The sequence below is a fragment of the Brassica rapa genome, chromosome A01 (assembly GCF_000309985.2).
Source record: "Brassica rapa cultivar Chiifu-401-42 chromosome A01, CAAS_Brap_v3.01, whole genome shotgun sequence".
NCBI classification, from domain to species: Eukaryota; Viridiplantae; Streptophyta; class Magnoliopsida; order Brassicales; family Brassicaceae; genus Brassica; species Brassica rapa.
In genome coordinates this window covers 10,272,729-10,291,767 of record NC_024795.2, presented here as the reverse complement: position 1 = coordinate 10,291,767, position 19,039 = coordinate 10,272,729, and the positions used below count along the sequence as shown (strand labels likewise).

Genomic DNA, 19,039 nt, shown 5'->3' with positions numbered 1-19,039 from the left:
TTGGCCGAAGATCGATCTATCTTCGCGTTTGCCGTTTGCAGAAGCCGTGATTTGCCTTAACTTATGCTCCGCGAGGAAGCATAGTCGCGACTGTTTTTGGCATCCCAGATGGCCGCGACTCCGCTCGGCGTTGGGAACTTGAGACCCAGGTGGTAAGTTGACGGAACTGCCTGCATGGCGTTGAGCCATGGGGTTCCCATGATCACGTTGTAGATAGCGGGATGGTCGACTACCGCGAATTCGACGATTTTCGTGATCTCCTTGGCCATGACTGGCAATTGGATTGATCCGAGAGTCATCGACACTTCGCCTGAAAACCCGTGAGGGTTTTGGCGTCGGAATTACTCTCCGAGTTCGATACTCATCCGCTTGAGAGTGTCGCGGAAGATTACGTTGACCGTGCTTCCCGTATCGACGAGTACCCTTCCGACTTCTAAATCTCGTATGACGAGATCTATGACGAGCGGGTCGCAGTGAGGTTGGTCGATACCGCCGGCTTCTTCCTCCGTGAAGGTGATCGAGCAACTTTGGCCGTCTCGAGGAGGAGACCATGTAGGCCAATTTGCGCTTGATTCTGCCTTCCGTTGGTAAGCCTTGATGGCTGACACGGTATCGCCGCAGTATTGAGATCCTCCGATGATCATATTGACTCTGCGACGATTGTTATCGTTCCCTTTGTCATCCGGCCTCCTACCGCGTTTATCCCCAGGTTGGTTTCGTTGAGGAGATTTTTCGGCGGGCGGATTTCTGTCCGTCTTTGGAGGCCGATCAGAATCGAGGATGAGATCCTTGACGCTAGTTACTTCCGAAAGCTCTCCAGCGAGCAGCTTCGCGGCCAGTCTTGCTCCTAAGACTTTGCAATTAGTCGTGGAGTGTCCTCGGGATTGGTGGAACTCGCAGAAGGTGTTTCGTCATACCCTTGATTGCGAGTCCATGTGTTGCCCGTGGTCCGGCCTTGATCCGAATTGATCGCATAGTTATGCGCCCCTTGGAGATCTTCCCCCTCGTGATGGACGTACTTGTCGTTACGAGAGTTCTTCTTTTTCCCTTCGGATCTGCGTCTTTCGAGGATGGTCTTGCCGGCTTATGTTTTTGCGATAAGACTTTAGTTTCTTCCTCCACTATGATATAGTCCGTTGCTTTGTGGAGGGCGTCCTGGATCGTTCGCGGTTTGTCGAGAGTTATCCATTTTCTGAATTTCGACTTGTACCAGAGCGTCTTTCTCAGCGCGTCATGTCTCATTCTCTGCTTTATCCTTACCTGACCATTATCTTTGATCGCTGACCCTGACTGAACGATCTCGCGGGGGTTCGTCTTCCCTCTGGGAGAGACTCCAGAGATCAACATCGGAGGTTTCCTGTCTATGAATACAGAGTACTGTTTGAGGAATTCCGATGCGAGCTGTCGAAAACTCCCGATGGTGTTGCGCCGAAGGCGTGCGAACCATTCGAGCGCTGCTCCTTCAAGATTTTCGACGAACAGGCGGCAATAGCCGGCATCCTTTTCGCCATCCTTCAGTCTTGCTCTTCCCATCGCGATGTGGAAAGCCTGAAGGTGCGCTTTTGGATCGGCCGTACCATCGTACTTCGGTACTTTGATCTTTCCCGGATCGGACACCCTCATGTCCGAAATGCGACTGGTAAAGGGGGTCTTTCGAGCTCCTTCCAGCAGTCGATCGATCTCGGGGGCAGCACTAGTAGCATGATGGATTTGAGACTTTACGGCTCTCACTTCTGCCGCAGTCTTGGTGATGTAGTCGCGAAGATCGCGGATATCCGATGTCTCGTCAGTGGATTTCCGAGCCTGTCGGCGTTTACTGCGAGTGAGCTCGGTTTGCCTTTCGGCCAGCTCCTCTTGTTCGTTCCAATAGGCGACTTCTTCTTCTTCCGTCATTGGTTTTTCGAACGGGGAGCCTTCCCGAGCGGATCGGCTTCTGGTCCTTCTTGGATGTCTGTCGACATCCTCGTCGGTGTCGTTGGAGACATCGCTAGGATCCAGGTCAATGTGTTCGGCTTCGTTATCCTCCGAGTCCTTTGCAGGGGCGGAAGACTTTCAGAGTTCCCCTTTTCGATGGGAGATTTCTCGCTGGGGTTTTGACCGGAAGGTCGTTCCCGCGCGACTCCTGCTCTATCGAGTGGGGTGGCGAAATCGAGCCTCTTCCCGCGGATTTTGGTGGTTCCGCGGGGACGGATAGCTTGGGTCCTTGCCGTTAAGGTTTCAACCTGTTTGGTCAAGGTATTCACGAGCTTATCCTGTTCTTCCGACCTTTTTCATAGGTGGCGAACATCTTTTTAAACTCCTCGAGCGTCGCGGCGTTGGCTTGCGCGTTGGCCGCAGATACGTCCGCTACCGGAGTGTGGAGATCGGTGCCGCTGCCTCCGTTAAGGGAGTTTGCACGTTATCCGCGTCGTTGGTTGACATGTCTGACTGTGTGTGGCTTTTGCGGGTTAGATTGATCCGTAAGTCCCCCTCCTTCTAGCGCCAAACTGTGGGAACCGAAATTCGCACTGTCGATTTCCGTTTAAATAAGGAAAACTAGAAAACCCTAGTTTCCCAGAGGACCCGGATATCTGTTAATTACCACACGTCAAGCAATCAGAACACGAGAATAACAACGATAAAAATAAGAAATCGAAAAGAGAGCAAAGTAGATCTTATTCCGAATCTGCGTATGAGCGTTACAACAAGGTATAAGCCTGGGCTCGAGAGCTGTCGGCGAGATTCCTAGTTCTAGCAACCCTAAGACGGCTAAACCTAATTGAGTCGCAGCTCGAAATAACAAAAACGGAAAGTTGCCTAAATCGCTCTAAGTGCTAAGTTTGCTCTGAAAAAGTTCTCCCTTGCTCCTCGCCTAGGACTCCTTATATACTAGCTCCAAGGTCGGTTTACGCTTTTACTCTTCTGCCCTTAAGCCGTCATAGCATAAAAATGGAGATATTCCATTTTTCCCGATCTTCACAATTATCTTCAAAACTTCCGTATTTATCCGCGGAAACTTGACATTTATCCTTCCTCGTGGGCCAAGCGCGGACCATGCTGTGGTTCACGGGCTTTTGGTTAAGAAAAATCGTAGGATGGGCCTTGAGTCGTGTTTTAGGTCCCTTTGGGCCGTCTTCCGACTCGACACGTTTACTACGAGTTTTCCGCGGTTTCTAATCCGCGAAGTTTGATCGATGAATTAGAATAGCGGGAAACATGGACTGAGCTTGCTACGGTCTTCGGGAGATAGCATTCGAAGGTTTGACGAGAATGCAAGGACTGGTGTCGTATCGATGTTCGGAAAGGTTCAATCGCTACACAGCGACCGAACTTTGTCTCGAGCCCGGTCGCTATGTAGCGACCGAGCGAAACGAGTGCTCGGTCGCTACGTAGCGACCGAGCTTCGGCTTGAGCTCGGTCGCTACGTAGCGACCGAGCGGGACGATCGCTCGGTCGCTACGTAGCGACCGAGCGGGACGGTCGCTCGGTCGCTACGTAGCGACCGAGCTTTGGCTCGAGCTCGGTCTCCCGCTCGGTCGCTACGTAGCGACCGAGCTTGGCTGAGCTCGGTCGCTACGTAGCGACCTAGCGGGACGATCGCTCGGTCGCTACGTAGCGACCGAGCTTTGGCTCGAGCTCGGTCGCTACGTAGCGACCGAGCGGGACGATCGCTCGGTCGCTACGTAGCGACTGAGCGGGATGATCACTCGGTCGCTACGTAGCGACCGAGCTTTGGCCCGAGCTCGGTCGCTTCGTAGCGACCGAGCGGGACGATCGTTCGGTTTGAATCCCAAAGAACACTTCTTCGTAAAAATAACCTCGTATAGGTTATTTTTACGAAAATTACATCCCTTCTTTTACTAACTCTTTCGGAAATACGATCTCTGAGGATTTTCGGGTGGTAATTCCGTCGTAACCGTTTTTGACCCCAACAATGATTCACCACCATTTGCTGCCAGCATTATTCATTCATCTTTAGACTGCAAGAATAAAAAATTATATGGAGTGTAAATAATTATTTTTCATCTGAAAATAATAAAGTACAAATAATAAGGATAAACCCTAGATCATATATGAAACGACGTTGGTAAATTGTATGTATCTATATGACTATTTGTCCACATATAGTATATGAATTTGTGTCTAACATACATGAATGATAAACGAAAATTTTGTTTCTCTTAGGATTTAAACAATTAATAAGAATAGTTTTTATCGATCACTTCCTTTAGGAAAACAACATGCATGTACGTTTTACATATATGTGTATTATATATGATCTATTTAAAACTGTTACTGGTAGATAAAAGCCAGATGAGGAATCCATATGAAGAGTGCTGATGATATAAAAGCAACCAAACAATCGACTGAATACAACTAGACATGGAACATTTTTTCAAAAAAAAAACTAGACATGGAACATACTCGTCAAAATGTTCATAAAAACAGAAGTGTAGCCGGAGATGTTCCCATGACTTCAAGTTTTTTATTTATAGTTTGTGTTATAACATTCACAAAAATATGTAAAAGTTTTTGATTTTATGATAAAAAGTTACTGGTAATAATGGAATAATCTTCGCTTTCCCCACATTCATTTGATAAACAAATTATTATTTTTACTTGTGTCTAAAATAATCACCAGTTATGCACTTTGTTCATTTTCACTAATCTTGGGACCTAAATAAAAAATAAGCAAACAAATTTCTTAAAACAATAGAAAGTTGCCAAAGAATCTGGACCATTTCTTATGCTCAACAAATCTATACTATTAAAGCAGGATCCTATTGTCATAATTACCTTAGGGGCATGTTTCTTTCACTAACATTGCATGTTTCATTAAGGGCAATTAAGTAATATTAATAACAAATTTATATTGGGTCATTATTTTTGGATCCAGCCCAAATCAAATCTCTCTTGGGCCATTTGAGCCTATTAAAAAATCAGATTCAATTCTCATTTTTTTTTTCTTTTGGGTCATTGAGTCTAAGTTCAAATAATTTTTTTCAACTATTCTTAATTATTTTTTTTTTCTTAATATAATTTAAGCATTCATAAAAATAATTGAATTATTTTATTGAAAAGTATAAATCTTTATTAAAAGTATATAATTTTTTAATTAAAATATTAACCCCATAATAAAATTAATTTATCAGAGTTATACCAACTTAATTCATTAAAAAATAAAATTTAATTTTTTTAACATAAATAGTCATTTAAAATGCAATACGATAAATAAAGATAAAATTTTTAAGTCTTTTACAAAATAAAACACAAATATATGAAAATGTGACATTTACTAAATATTTGTCAATTGAAAAAAAAAACAAAAATAAATCCGCGCTTTGAAAGCGCGGGTCAAAATCTAGTCACCATCTTAAAATAAACAACTTAAGCACGTCGTCTAAATGTGTTGGAAGTGCCACACACGAAACCAAGTGGGGGAGAATAATATAAACTTTACACAAAAAGCGACTATATATCAAGGGACTTCACGTTGAACTATATCATAACAAAGAAGAGAAACTAAAAAGAGCAGCTACGGGTAGAATGAGATCCCCAAAAATTATGGGATTAGGGCATTGCATGGTTTATGTTGTGGTCTTTAGCGCCATCGTAGCTGCAGCTTACCCTTATGAATCTCCCCCAACAACTCAGAAATATCCCCCAGTCCATAAAACCAAATCACCATATCCACCCAAAAAGAATTCCCCATATTACTCGGCACCACCATCTCCTCCACCACAATATAGAAGACAAGGCCCTAAATATACACCACATCCAAAACCATATATCTACAGTTCCCCACCACCTCCGTCATACTACTCTCCTTCCCCGAAGGTCGAATACAAATCTCCACCACCGCCTTATGTCTACAGCTCCCCACCACCTCCACCATACTACTCTCCTTCCCCGAAGGTAGACTACAAGTCTCCACCACCGCCATATGTATACAGCTCTCCACCACCGCCACCATACTATTCTCCTTCCCCGAAGGTAGAGTACAAGTCTCCGCCACCACCATACGTTTACAACTCTCCACCACCTCCACCATACTACTCTCCTTCTCCTAAGGTCGAATACAAGTCTCCACCACCACCATACGTGTACAGCTCCCCACCACCTCCGCCATACTACTCTCCTTCTCCGAAGGTAGAGTACAAGTCTCCTCCTCCTCCTTATGTCTACAGCTCCCCACCACCTCCGCCATACTACTCTCCTTCTCCGAAGGTAGAGTACAAGTCTCCACCACCTCCATACGTTTACAACTCCCCACCACCTCCACCATACTACTCTCCTTCACCAAAAATAGAGTACAAATCTCCACCACCTCCATACGTCTACAGCTCCCCACCACCTCCACCATACTACTCTCCTTCCCCAAAAATTGACTACAAGTCTCCACCGCCGCCATATGTCTACAGCTCTCCACCACCTCCACCATACTACTCTCCTTCCCCGAAGGTAGACTACAAGTCTCCACCACCGCCATACGTATACAGTTCTCCACCACCGCCACCATACTACTCTCCTTCTCCGAAGGTAGACTACGAGTCTCCACCACCACCTTACGTTTACAGCTCTCCACCACCCCCACCATACTACTCTCCTTCTCCTAAGGTCGAATACAAATCTCCACCACCACCATACGTTTACAGCTACCCACCACCTCCGCCATACTACTCTCCTTCTCCGAAGGTAGAGTACAAGTCTCCACCACCTCCATACGTCTACAACTCCCCACCACCTCCACCATACTACTCTCCTTCCCCAAAAGTTGACTACAAGTCTCCACCGCCACCATACATTTACAGCTCACCACCACCACCATACTACTCTCCTTCCCCGAAGGTATACTACAAGTCTCCGCCACCGCCATATGTATACAGCTCCCCACCACCTCCACCATACTTCTCTCCTTCGCCAAAGATGGTCTACAAGTCTCCACCACCGCCATACGTCTACACCTCCCCACCACCTCCACCATACTATTCTCCTTCCCCGAAGGTAAACTACAAATCTCCACCACCGCCATACGTTTACAGCTCCCCACCACCTCCACCATACTATTCTCCTTCCCCGAAGGTAAACTACAAGTCTCCACCACCGCCATACGTCTACAGCTCACCACCACCTCCACCATTCTATTCTCCTTCCCCGAAGACCGAATACAAGTCTCCACCTCCGCCATACGTGTACAGCTCCCCACCACCTCCACCATACTATTCTCCTTCGCCAAAGGTTGACTACAAGTCTCCACCACCGCCATATGTCTACAGCTCCCCACCATACTACTCGCCTTCCCCAAAAGTTTCCTACAAGTCTCCACCACCTCCACCATATGTCTACAAAATGCCCTACTACTAATTTTTAAATTGTTTCTTTAACAAGCAACATGATTCATTGCTATTGTTTTTTTTGATGAAATTGTCTTTTGATTTTCCGTTGTTGTTGCCTCCTCTATTTTATGGTTTTATAATACCACTAAAATTTGGCTACTTTTTGGATGCACCTATTTATTGGTAGATGTTGTTCAAACTCACTCTAAATTTGAAATAATTACATTTTCCTATCCAATAATTTGCATTTAAATTAAATTTAGTCATTTTTATATGGAATTCTGTTCATTAGTTTCATATTGGTGAAACATTGAAAAATTGTTGATGTATGCTTGTAGTTTTATTTTTAGTGAAATAATCTGTGCACCAGCAAGATAATTTTGAGTAATTAAGCTGAATTGAAATAAAACATTCTTGACATAATTCTATTGTAGTGCATATTAAATCCAAAACCCATATATGTGTATTAGAATTTTATAGATCTTTTTTACGCCTCACTAACTGATGTTGTTGTTTATTCTGAATGCTTTTTATCTAACCAAAATATATAGCCTCAATTACACAATTAAATATGGTCGGATTGGTAGCCGACTACCCAATAAATTTCAAGGACGGTAGATATTGGAGGAAATATTAACAATACTAATATTTGGAATCCCTCGGTTTATAAATTATTTGTTGAAAATGTAACAATTTCCTGAAATTTAACTTTGTCGATAAAAATCGACTTTATTTTTATATTTAGCTACGACTGTTTTGTAAGTAGGTGAATCTTTGGAAAGAGAGGAATGAGAGAAGACACCAAACGGGGTTTCGGACAGTGGAACATGTGGTTCGGATCATTAATAAGGCTATGCAAAATAGGATTACTTCTCTTCGATATAAGGCTGACCACAAGTTTACAGGCTTGATGTGTCGGTGGTTCGAAGTTACGGTTTAGCTCACATGATCTTGAAATTTATTTTTTACATTCATTGCATATTTTTTCTTTTATAGTTCTTATAGCCTCTCATAACCTATTGTAAATTCCTAATATTATCCATTGATCAATAAATTTCACATTTTAACAACAAAAAAAAACTAGGCGAATCTCTTTGTTTTTCACAATAAAAAGACATTGTGATAAAATACAATTTGTTGATTTCAATATATTTTGATGATCTTTAGTAAATTTATATCTAAAATGAAAATTAAAGTCTTTGAAACATATTTTATATACGTAAAAGCTATACGAAAATACCATTTCAAAAATTTTAATTAATACAATCAAATATTTTCTTATTTTAAAATTTTAATATAAAAAAATCTTTAAAAAATAGATTTTTTCTAAATTAATAAGTCTGCAAATTAATAAAATATTATAGTCCCACCATTATTAGTATATAGACTTTTCACTGTAGTACAATTTCAGGTGCATAGCTCATATTAGAATATAATTAATTACATGGTAAATGTGATATGTTACATCTTTGTTTTTGCGTCTAGGAGTAACTATGGATTTCCAGTGCGCCTATTGAAGATGGATTAGTTAGGTTTAGTAATATTGAGGGTATTTATGAATGAACACAAGCGAAGAGCATCCCATAGACATTGCCAATTTGTGATATAAAATTCTAAGAGAAAATTACTAGAATGTTACACATTTTATGGTTTATTACTAGAATGTTGTACATCTTTATTTTATTACTAGAATGTTTTCTCTTTCCTAGTAATTTACAATAAGGGGCTTTTGTTATGTTTTATTTTCTGAAACTAATTTTAAAGATCAAAGCCACATCAGTTATTAAAAATCCACATCACATCAGTTATTTTCTGAAACCAAACCGTCTCTATCACTATCACTATCATACATACGGTTTTGTCAAAAAAAAAGAAAGAAAAGAACACGAAGAACTGTATTGTGTCGAAGAAGGAACCGCAAACCGAAATCCTCTCACCCTTCGAAACCCTCGTCGACATTGTTCTTTACTTCTTCGAACTCTCTCTAACTCTCTGTCGTTGAACTCTCTATAACTCTCTGTCGTTGAACTCTGTCTCGTCGGAGTTTTTAGAAACCGTCGTCTGTACGAAATCGCCTTCACCGCATTCTCATCAACGAGTTCATCTTTTCCGGTAAGATGTCGCGACGTTATATATTGTATTTTGGTTGAGTTTGTGGGTCAGTTATATATTGAGGCTGTGATATGGGTGTGTCGAGGTTTTTGTTGCGACTGAGTTAGGGTTATGTTGACTGTGCTATGGGTTTGTCGAGGATTTTGTTGTGTCTGAGTTAGGGTTATGTTGCGGCTGAGATATGTGATTGTCTAGGCTTTTGTTGTGTCTGAATTAGGGCTTTTTGTTGTGGCTGAGTTATGGTTATGTTATAACTGAGTAATTATTATGTTATGGCTGAGTTATGGTTATGTTATAACTGAGTAATTATTATGTTATGGCTGAGTTATATATATGACCTAATATATTTTAATATTATGATATGGCTGTGTTATTTTTATGTTGTGGCTGATTTATTGTTGTGTTATATGATCAGATGGATGTTAGTCAAGTCGAACCACGTGATTACCCTCCAAGACTTTACCCTTCTAACCTAGAAGGTAAAGATATCAATCATAATTTCCGTGCAGGACATTTCCCCCACATTAAAGAAACAATAGGACTCGATGTGTGGGAAGAACTGGTGAACTCTCCCATTGGAGTAGTTGCTAGGCTACTTTCACGCGAAAGCATTTGGTCTGGTAGGACCGTACACTATCTGCTATGTAGACAGCTGCGAGTGCATAAAAAGGAGATATGGTCTGTTGTGGTTGATGATGTTATCAGGTTTAGCTTGCTCGAGTTTGGTGAGATCACTGGGTTAAACACAGGTCCATTGCCAACAGAAAGTTTTGAACCTGATCAATACAAAGAGTTTTGGGAGGAGTTGAAGGTGCCGCTTGGGATGGGACCCAAGTATGATGAGCTGAAGGCAGCATTAGAGTTCTGTCCTGGTTGGAGTTTTGAAAAGCGTAAGTGGTTGGGGATGTTATTTCTTCAAGCCATGGGACTGTACTGTTTGCATCACAATTCAAGGATACCCTTTCAAAGTGCAATAAGGGTATTCGACGATGAAGCCATGAGGTCGTATCCATGGGGTCGGACTGCATACGAAGTTCTTGTTGACTCTCTGAAAACACTGTGTCCAGATGGAAAGTCATACACAGTAAGCGGCATGAAGGACGTTTTATTGGTTTGGGCGTATGAGTCCATCGTCTGTTTCGGTGAGAAGTTTGGGAGAGTGGTCAACAATGAAGACGTTCCTCTTTTGCGATGGGGTGGAAGGCGTACACGTTCAAGTTTTGATACTGTCTTGTCTGACGAAATCAAAGATCATGGCGAGGTAATGTTTAACTGCTACTTATACGACTGAGTTAACAGCTACTTAATGGTTGAGTTTATTTTATATTGTTGCCGAATTAGTCTATTTGATGGCTGAGTTTATTTTATATTGTGACCGAATTAATTTATTTGATGGCTTGGTTTTGTGTTATTTGATGGCTGAGTTTATTTTATATTGTGACCGAATTAATTTATTTGATGGCTTGGTTTTGTGTTATTTGATGGCTGAGTTTATGATAAACTGGTGTTGCAGGTCCGTTTGAGGAGAATGGTTATGAAGGAGTCAATTGAAGAGATGTTTCCTGTATGGTCGGATGAACCTGACGACCCACAACTCGTTAGGTTGGTAGAAGACATACACGCAGGTAGATACGTGAAAGGTTTCTGGGAAGTACAGAGGGATGAGCAGGGGAAGGGGAATGAAAAGAAGAAGAAGAAGAAGAAAACGAAGGGAGTTTCATCAGAAGCTGAGCCATCAACAAAGAAGCAGAAGAAAGAAGCTGCTGAAACGAGAAAGGGTTCTAGCGAGGAGGAAGCTGTATTGGACAAAGCGACTCTGACGAATCTTGTGAGTGCTCTGCAGAATATTTCAGCAAAATTTGACGCTTACGATTTTGACCAGAACCGGCCAGTGATGGACGAGAAGACCCTAGATAACGTGGTGAACGCTGTAGTGCAGCAGAGTCTGAAAGTTTTGGGGGAAAGAAAAATTCCCGACAACGATGCTAAACTCTCCTCCGCCGGCGTAGAAAAATCTTTATCGGTGACATCATCACCTCGTAGGAGGTCGCCACCGGAAAAGTCGGACAAAAGTCCAGTGGTAGAACCGCAGGCCCAGGAGGAGAAGTCAGTAAAAACTCCAGTGACAGAGCCGCCGCAGCAGAAAGAGAAGGCTGTCAAAAGTCCAGAGCCGCCGCAGCAGAAAGAGAAGGCTGTCAAAAGTCCGGTGCCCCCGCAGCGGAAGGAGAAGGCTGTCAAAAGTCCGGTGCCGGCGCAACAGAAACAGCAGAAGTCAGTCAAAAGTCCAGCGTTAGCTGAGACCCCTGCAAAGAAGAATTCGGAGCTTGAGAAGGATACAGTGGTGAGAAGGATTTTTGGTGATGATTTTAATGAAATTGATTTCATCAGTGTTTCTCCTGCAAAGATTACTAAGGATGCTAAGGATGGTAAGGATGCCAACGTTCCAGCCTATGGACGCGGCTTACGGGGCAAGGCCAAGCGTACTGTTACTGTAAAGGATGAGGCTATCGAGGATAAGAAAAAAGCACAGCGGGCAGAGGCTGCGTTGAAGAGGAAGGAGAAGCAAGAGGCTAAGAAAAAAGAGAACGAGGAGAAGAAACAGAAGAGAAAAGCGGCTGAGTTACAAAAGAAACAAGAGGCTGGGTTACAGAAGAAAAAGAAGGAAGACGAGGCTGAGTTACCGAAAAAAAAGAAGGAAAAAGAGGCTGAGTTACCGAAGAAGAAGAAAGAAGAAGAGGCTGAGTTACAGCGGTCTGCGGAATGTGTTGTGACCAACGACGAAGTTCTTGCGGAAGATAACGCATTGGCGGCGGAGTCTGATGTCGAGCCAGCTGAATTGATTAGATCTTCCGTGATAAAGGAACTTCGGGAGAAATCAGTTAAGTTATCTCCACAAGGGTTTTCATTGACGAACCTTGATTCAGCACCAGATTTTCCGTACATTGGAGACAATGGACAGACGACTTGCATGAGGAAGAACATTACGCCTTCATCAGTAATATACGACCCTTGCGCACCTGTTGATCCGGCGCGACTGGAAAAACTGAAGCAACACATTAAGGCAATTCCACCCAAACCACCAGCACCTAAAGATAAACCAGAAGAACCCTCAGCTGATCATGAGAGTGACTTCTACAGCATACTCATGCATGAAAGACCGTGGCCTGACAAAGAATATGGATGGGTGTTTGATAATGTAAGTCTTTATTAAGGCTGACTTATATATTCTATAAAGGCTGACTTATATATTTAATTCATTATATTACGGCTGACTTATTATTTTTCTTTGTCTAGCATATCGCTGCGTATATGAACGTCCTCATACAAAGGTCCATGCGAGATCCCACTCCATTCTGGTCCAAGCGGATTGGTTTCATAGACCCTTGGTTGTTAAGTTCTTGGGCTTCCCTCGATTACAGGCAGTTCAGGATGAAACCTGCTTCGTTCAAGTTCAAAGACTGTGGTTATGAAGCGTTGGTAAACGGGAGATTCCCCGAAGAATTTACAACAAACTTGAAGTGGTATGCAGATGTGGATCACGTGTACGGATGTCTTCAAACCGGCGGTAATCACTGGGTGGCGTTTCACGTGGATCTGATCAAGGAGAAGATAGATTGCTACGATCCAATCTATGGAGAGTCAACACCCGAAAGTGAGCAAAAAATGCTAAATGCTTTTAGACCTCTACTGGAGATGCTTCCCTGGATGTTGAATGAGCTTATTCCTGCCGATCTCCGAAAGCATTCTAGGAAGAGGTTCGCATTCAGACGGAGGAGCAAAAGATACATTCCACAAAACAACATGTCAGGTGATTGTGGGGTTTATTCGTTGAAGTTTGTGGAGTGTCTAGCGCTTGGTGTAACTTTTGATGGCATAAACGATAGTAATATTCAAGGGTTACGGGTGAAGATGGCAGCAGATATCCTCGAGGAAGGAGGAAATGTTGGAATGAACAATTTGTTTTCATAATGAAACTGTGTTTGTTTGTGAACCTGTGTTTGTTGTTATGTTAACTATTTGACTTTGGATAACTGCTGTAATAACTCAGTCGTATCGATTAGTAATACTCAGCCAGTACTCATTGATAACTCAGTCATACCTCAAACATACCCTAGAATCAAAATAATTAATAATTTTTCATTCGAATGTTATATATAAAGTCCAATTATCAAAATAATTAATAATAACTCAATGTGTGAGCATGATCTTTGTTGACTATACGAGTTTGGAATCGATTATAATCTTGAGGTATATGTTGTCTCTTACGAGTACCTAAAACTCTAGGCAGTGATATGAGGTGTGAGCATGATTCAAAACACGTAAACTGTTATTGTGTTATTTATTATGAATTTGTGATATTTATCATATCTTGTGGTTCGTACATCATAAATCATAACCCTAAACAATCTTATTCGGAACCCAAACCCTAAATAACTAAACCCTATACCCTAAACGGCAAACAACAAATCAGCCGTAAAGGTCTTAATAACTCAGCCTGTTAGTGTAAGTTAATATTTACATATGGCGCGAAAATTTTAGATATTTTATCTCGCGACCTTTAATGTTCTATACTTCCCCTATATATAGCCCCCTTCTCTTGCACCTTCTCGCCTTATCTCACTAGAAAACCTAAACAATATCTCTATATCGCCTTACAAAGTTATGATTGTTCCTGGTTATTCAGAAAGGTTAGAGAACAGAGTCAATGAGATACTAAACTCTGAAAATCGTGAAAACCTTCCCGTTCTATACCCTGGCCCGGGTGTCTTGCTTGACAGCGTAATCTGGTTTAAATTTCTAAGCGATCTCTCCCTGGCCATCCCGTCGATTTTAGCAGAAGGATGGGTTCATGATTGGCCGACATGGCGCGCCATTCCCGATCATTTTAAGGAACGCTGATTTCTTCAACTCGCTGTAAGGACAACATCTTTGAATTGTTTTTGATATTAGACATAATAACAGCACTTACATTTGGAAATTGTTTTTTTGTTGTAGCGCAAACGCACATGGGCACGAAGATATAATTTTCAAGTTTGGACAAATTTTAATCTGGTGGCCAGAACGGTGTTTCGTTGTCAGATGCGCCTCTTGAAGAAGAGGTGGGCACATGGGGGTGAGAAGCCTGCGTGGATGCTAACTAGAGTTTGGCGTGATCTTGTCCACATGTTTGAAGAATTTGGTCCTGATAATTTTGGTTTTAGAAATTGATTTGTTGTTTTTGTTTATATTCAGCCGTCAAGTTTTTGTAAAGTTGTTTAACTCAGCCGTTAAGTTTCTATAAAGTTGTTTAACTCAGCCATTAAGTTTCTATTAAGTTGTTTAACTCAGCCGTTTAGTTTCTATAAAGTTGTTTAACTCAGCCGTTAAGGTTTTATAAAGTCAAACGTCAGTGTTTCAGTTAAGTAACTCAGCCGTAATACGAATTAAGATACTAATAACTCAGCCTTATAGTGTAAAAATACAAAGCCATAGTTAACGCTATTTTCAATGTATTATTATGGCCGCCATTACTTAATCGAGACCAGTATTAGAGTCTTTTATTCTCTTATTATTATACGTGCGAGAAGTTCCATCGTCATTGAGAATATCGAGACTCATTATTATGGCCGTCATTACATTATCGAGACTACTATTATTAGAGACCTTTATTCTCTTATTATTATGTGCATGACAAATTTTGTTTGCATTGAGAATATCGAGACTCATTATTATACGGCTGGCACGCATGTATCGGATTATTTACATAATCGAGGTATTGTTATTTTTAATGTAACTCAGTCAATACGTCTACGTTAACTCAGCCAAAATATAGACGCTAACACAGCCGTAATACGAATTCAACTTAAGTGTTTGATAAAATAATAAAGAACCTTTCGTATTTCTTGATTTGATTGAGTATTCGTCATAATTAAAGTGCATCACGTGTGTGGAAAAATACGGCTCAAACCTAATATCGAGGCATTTAATAGTTTATTAATTTAAATTATTCCTCTTTATTTGAATTTTTTTAAAAAATGATTTTATATTACTACCACTATTGTTTTAACTTTGTCTTTCACACCAATTTCTCTTTCATTCAAAGAAAATGTCTTCTTCATCATCTGTGTCTGGTAACACTTACTTTCACCGCCGGCATGTGGAAAGAGGAACGCCGAAACAGTGTTGGTGTGGTGAACCCGCTGAATTATGTACATCTGCATCACGGGCTAATCCAGGAAGACTGTACTATTGCTGTCGCAAAGGATATATTAAGGTTTGATTTTTAATTTTATTCATTATACTGTCAATGTGATACTAAGAGCTGGGCATGTTGGTGAAATCAGAGACATTTATTCAAATGGGCGGACGAGTGCTTGGTGGAAGAGGTAGAAGATATGAAATCGGTGATGAGTGACATGACCAAAGGCATATCAGATCTGAGAGTAGACGTTGGTCGGTTGGAGAAAGAACTCGGTAAAGCGGAAAAGATGAAGTGTTTGATGTTTCCAGTGGTGGTTTGTGGGTTTGGTATGGCCATATTTTGGCACTATTTCTTTGCGTAGTCATGTGTTGTAATCATAATTTAGACGCAATGTTTTTAGTAACTCAGCTATTACGTTCAATGCAACTCAGCCAGTACGTTAATTAATTCATAATCAAACAATAACCCAGCCATAATACGAGTATTCGTCAGTCATAACGTTTTAATAACTCAGTTATAACGTTCACTGCAATTCAGCCGTTACGTTAATTAAGTCACTATCAAACAATAACCCAGCCATAATATGAGTATTCGTCAGTCATAATGTTTTAATAACTCAGTTATAACGTTCACTGCATCTCAGCCGTTACGTTAATTAAGTCATAATCAAACAATAACCCAGCCATTATATGAGTATTCGTCAGTCATAATAAGATAGTAACTCAGCTATAACGTTCAGTGGAAGTCAGTCATAATCAAACAATAACATAAACAATAACTCAACCATAATATGAATATTAGTCAGCCATAAAAAGAGACATACATAAATTTCTGGTTCGACATACATAAGTTTAGGTTCAAAATCACTCTTCCCTTTCCGGACATACACACATTAGTGGAGTAGTTTTCCCATCTCCAACCACATTGAACACAAATAAGTCTCCTATGGCGCATCTGTTAGCACGACAGAACTTTCTCCAGCCTCTTCTGATGTAATACATGCCGTCTGCTTCGCTAAATCGCAAACTCACAGTCCATGAATTTCCCTCTTTGTTGACAAGTATTATCTCTTGGCATTGTTTGTTCAAAGCAGTACAAGTCGTAGCTCCCTCAGGAAGATACTGCAAACACAGAACGTAAAGACACAGAACAGATCAAACCATATGTTAATAACTAACTAAATACTGCAAACACAGAACGTAAAGACACTGAACAGATCAAACCATATGTTAATAACTAACTAAATATGGTCTATAACTGAAAATCGACTCACAAGTTTGTCTTCTTTTAGATTCGAAGCAGTGACCTCAGCCTGAAAACAATAGTCAAATGAGAAAGAAGGAGCATCATCCGCATCGGCTTCTTCCTTGATGATGTGAGGATGTGTATACTGAATCTCACAACAGCTAGGACCAAATGGTGTGACATGAAACACCATATCTCCTTCGTGTTTGAAGATGACAATGTCACCGATTTGAAGGTCATGTGCTGTGGTGAAATCTTTCCAACCTCCGGTGAGTCTCCTGCCTTCTTGTATCACTTCCCAAGTTTGATCTGTAGCGTCCGATCTTAGTTTCCATGTTTTCCGGTTTGTCTTCCCTTCTATGTGCTGTGAGAAGAAGCCAAGTGGTATTGTCTGCAGGTCAGAAAAGCCAAAGTTAAGCAAACTCTAAAATAGGAACATATACACATGAGAAATAGAGAGTGTGTGTCTACCACGCCACTGTGGAAATCGGGAAGCAGAGGCTTCAAGAAATGAGGTTTGTGCGAATTAGGCATCTGCAAACAAGAAAAGAATGGGAAGAAAACATCATCGAACCTAAGCTGAATCCACAAATCTGCAAAAGAGAGGCTTCGGTTTTACCTTCGTATCGAGACGCTTCGAAATCGCCTGTCGTCGAGAGCTTTTCTTTTTTTTTTCGCGTTGGGACGAAAATGATTTCTTTTTTTTTTTGTGTAAAGTAAATAATGCCGGAAAATATAACTCAGCCGTAACATTGTTAATAATTAATAATGCCGAAGAATAAAACTCAGCCGTAACATTGTTAATAATTAATAATACCGAAAACTAAACCTCAGTCGTAAAATTGTTAATATTTAATGATGTCGAAAAATAAAAGTTGGCCAAAAGAGTCATACATAATTTAACTCAGTGTCGAGTTATGTCCTGACACGCATGTCCGAGTAATTTACGATATCGAGGTCATTATATGTTTATTTTATTTGGACACGCGTGATCTTTATATTTAATATGATTTCCCTATTATATTTCCAATATTTACAAGTAAAAGATAAAGGAAAAACCAGAGTCGACTTCTAAAACCTAAAGTAAGTCTCTTTCGTCCAAAATCGATTTTGAATTATTTTTTGTATTTTGGCCTTGTTCGATTTTGCATTATTTTTTGTGTGCTATGATGTATAAATTAGATGGATCTACAGCGTGGAATTCCAAGGACGTGCGACTGTGGAGCTGCTACCATTGTGTTAACGTCAGGTACAATAAAGAATCCGGGTAGAAGATTTTATCGATGTGGAGCAAATTCGGGTCAAAACCATGTTTTCAAATGGCTTGATGAAGCACATGATGAAGAGTTTGTAGTTGTGGCAAACAAACTCGCGACGATAGAGCAGGATTTGGCCGCTATAAAAGCAGAATTAGATGATATGAAGAAAGACATAACTGAGATCATAAAAATTATTGAATGTCTTAGGATGAAGTCTTAAATGTATTAGTTGCTACTACTACTTCTTTGTTTACTCAGATTCTGTACTCATAAGTCAGTCTATGTTTATGTAACTCGGATTTAACTCAGCCGTTGTTAATTTCTTCCGAAACAACAACTCAGCCGTAACATGTAATAATATCAGTCTTAACGTTTAGGTGAACAATCAAAAAACAGTCATAAGATGAATAAATGAGAATAACTCAGCCGTAAGATGAAAATAACTCAGCCGTAAGATGAAAATAAGTCAGCCATAAGATGAAAATAACTCAGCCATAAGATGAAAATAAGTCAGCCATTAGATGAAAATAACTCAGCCATAAGATGAAAATAAGTCAGCCATAAAAACAGAATATATAATTTTTTGTTCGACATACATAATGGCATAGCAAAAAACATAAAAAAGATAAGATTCTGATGCAGAGACATCTTCACCACTTACTTGTGTCCCTAAACAGGCTTATCGGTTCAAAATCACGAAAGAACAAGGAAATCTCTTTGATCCAGAAACAGCGCTCACACATGTTGTCGTCCTTAGTCACATCAATGTGCCATAGGCAGAGACATTGTCGGTCCACAACATTTGCACATTGGCAAAGGTAGAAGGACGGAACATAAGTAGAAGTGAACATGGCCTTAATTTGACGGAACTCGTCAGTATGCCACAAACCCCATCCCCATTTCGCATCTCGAACAAGTTTCCCGAC

General features: G+C 40.9%; 5 protein-coding genes across 6 annotated transcripts; 4 read left to right on the top strand and 1 right to left on the bottom strand.

Annotated features, from left to right (window-relative positions):
* The first annotated feature begins 5,206 nt into the window (after positions 1–5,206).
* LOC117132854 (extensin-2-like) lies at positions 5,207–16,213 on the top strand. Its single transcript, XM_033288243.1, has 2 exons — positions 5,207–11,030; positions 13,931–16,213. The coding sequence occupies exon 1, from the start codon at positions 5,527–5,529 to the stop codon at positions 7,342–7,344; it is 1,818 nt and encodes a 605-aa protein (XP_033144134.1). The 5' UTR covers positions 5,207–5,526; the 3' UTR covers positions 7,345–11,030; positions 13,931–16,213.
* On the top strand, positions 9,844–11,323 carry LOC103849576. Its single transcript, XM_033275313.1, has 3 exons — positions 9,844–10,689; positions 10,942–11,226; positions 11,282–11,323. The coding sequence occupies exons 1-3, from the start codon at positions 9,844–9,846 to the stop codon at positions 11,321–11,323; spliced, it is 1,173 nt and encodes a 390-aa protein (XP_033131204.1).
* On the top strand, positions 11,273–18,782 carry LOC117132841 (muscle M-line assembly protein unc-89-like). 2 transcript variants are annotated; one of them, XR_004456483.1, is made up of 3 exons: positions 11,273–12,624; positions 12,723–15,681; positions 15,752–18,782. XR_004456483.1 is itself a non-coding variant. In XM_033288160.1 (2 exons), the coding sequence occupies exons 1-2, from the start codon at positions 11,323–11,325 to the stop codon at positions 13,395–13,397; spliced, it is 1,977 nt and encodes a 658-aa protein (XP_033144051.1). In that variant the 5' UTR covers positions 11,273–11,322; the 3' UTR covers positions 13,398–18,782. The 2 variants fall into 2 exon arrangements, 1 of the variants encoding a protein (XP_033144051.1); XM_033288160.1 differs by having other exon boundaries at positions 12,723–18,782.
* Positions 14,644–17,549, bottom strand: LOC117132922 (B3 domain-containing protein REM10-like). Its single transcript, XM_033288467.1, has 4 exons — positions 17,474–17,549; positions 17,326–17,388; positions 16,883–17,245; positions 14,644–16,730 (listed from the first exon to the last, which is right to left on the bottom strand). Exons 2-4 carry the CDS (start codon positions 17,386–17,388, stop codon positions 16,473–16,475), a joined length of 684 nt encoding a protein of 227 aa, XP_033144358.1. The 5' UTR covers positions 17,474–17,549; the 3' UTR covers positions 14,644–16,472.
* Positions 15,514–15,970, top strand: LOC103873849 (uncharacterized protein At4g04775-like). Its single transcript, XM_033275311.1, has 2 exons — positions 15,514–15,681; positions 15,752–15,970. The coding sequence occupies exons 1-2, from the start codon at positions 15,514–15,516 to the stop codon at positions 15,968–15,970; spliced, it is 387 nt and encodes a 128-aa protein (XP_033131202.1).
* Positions 18,783–19,039: the final 257 nt, after the last annotated feature.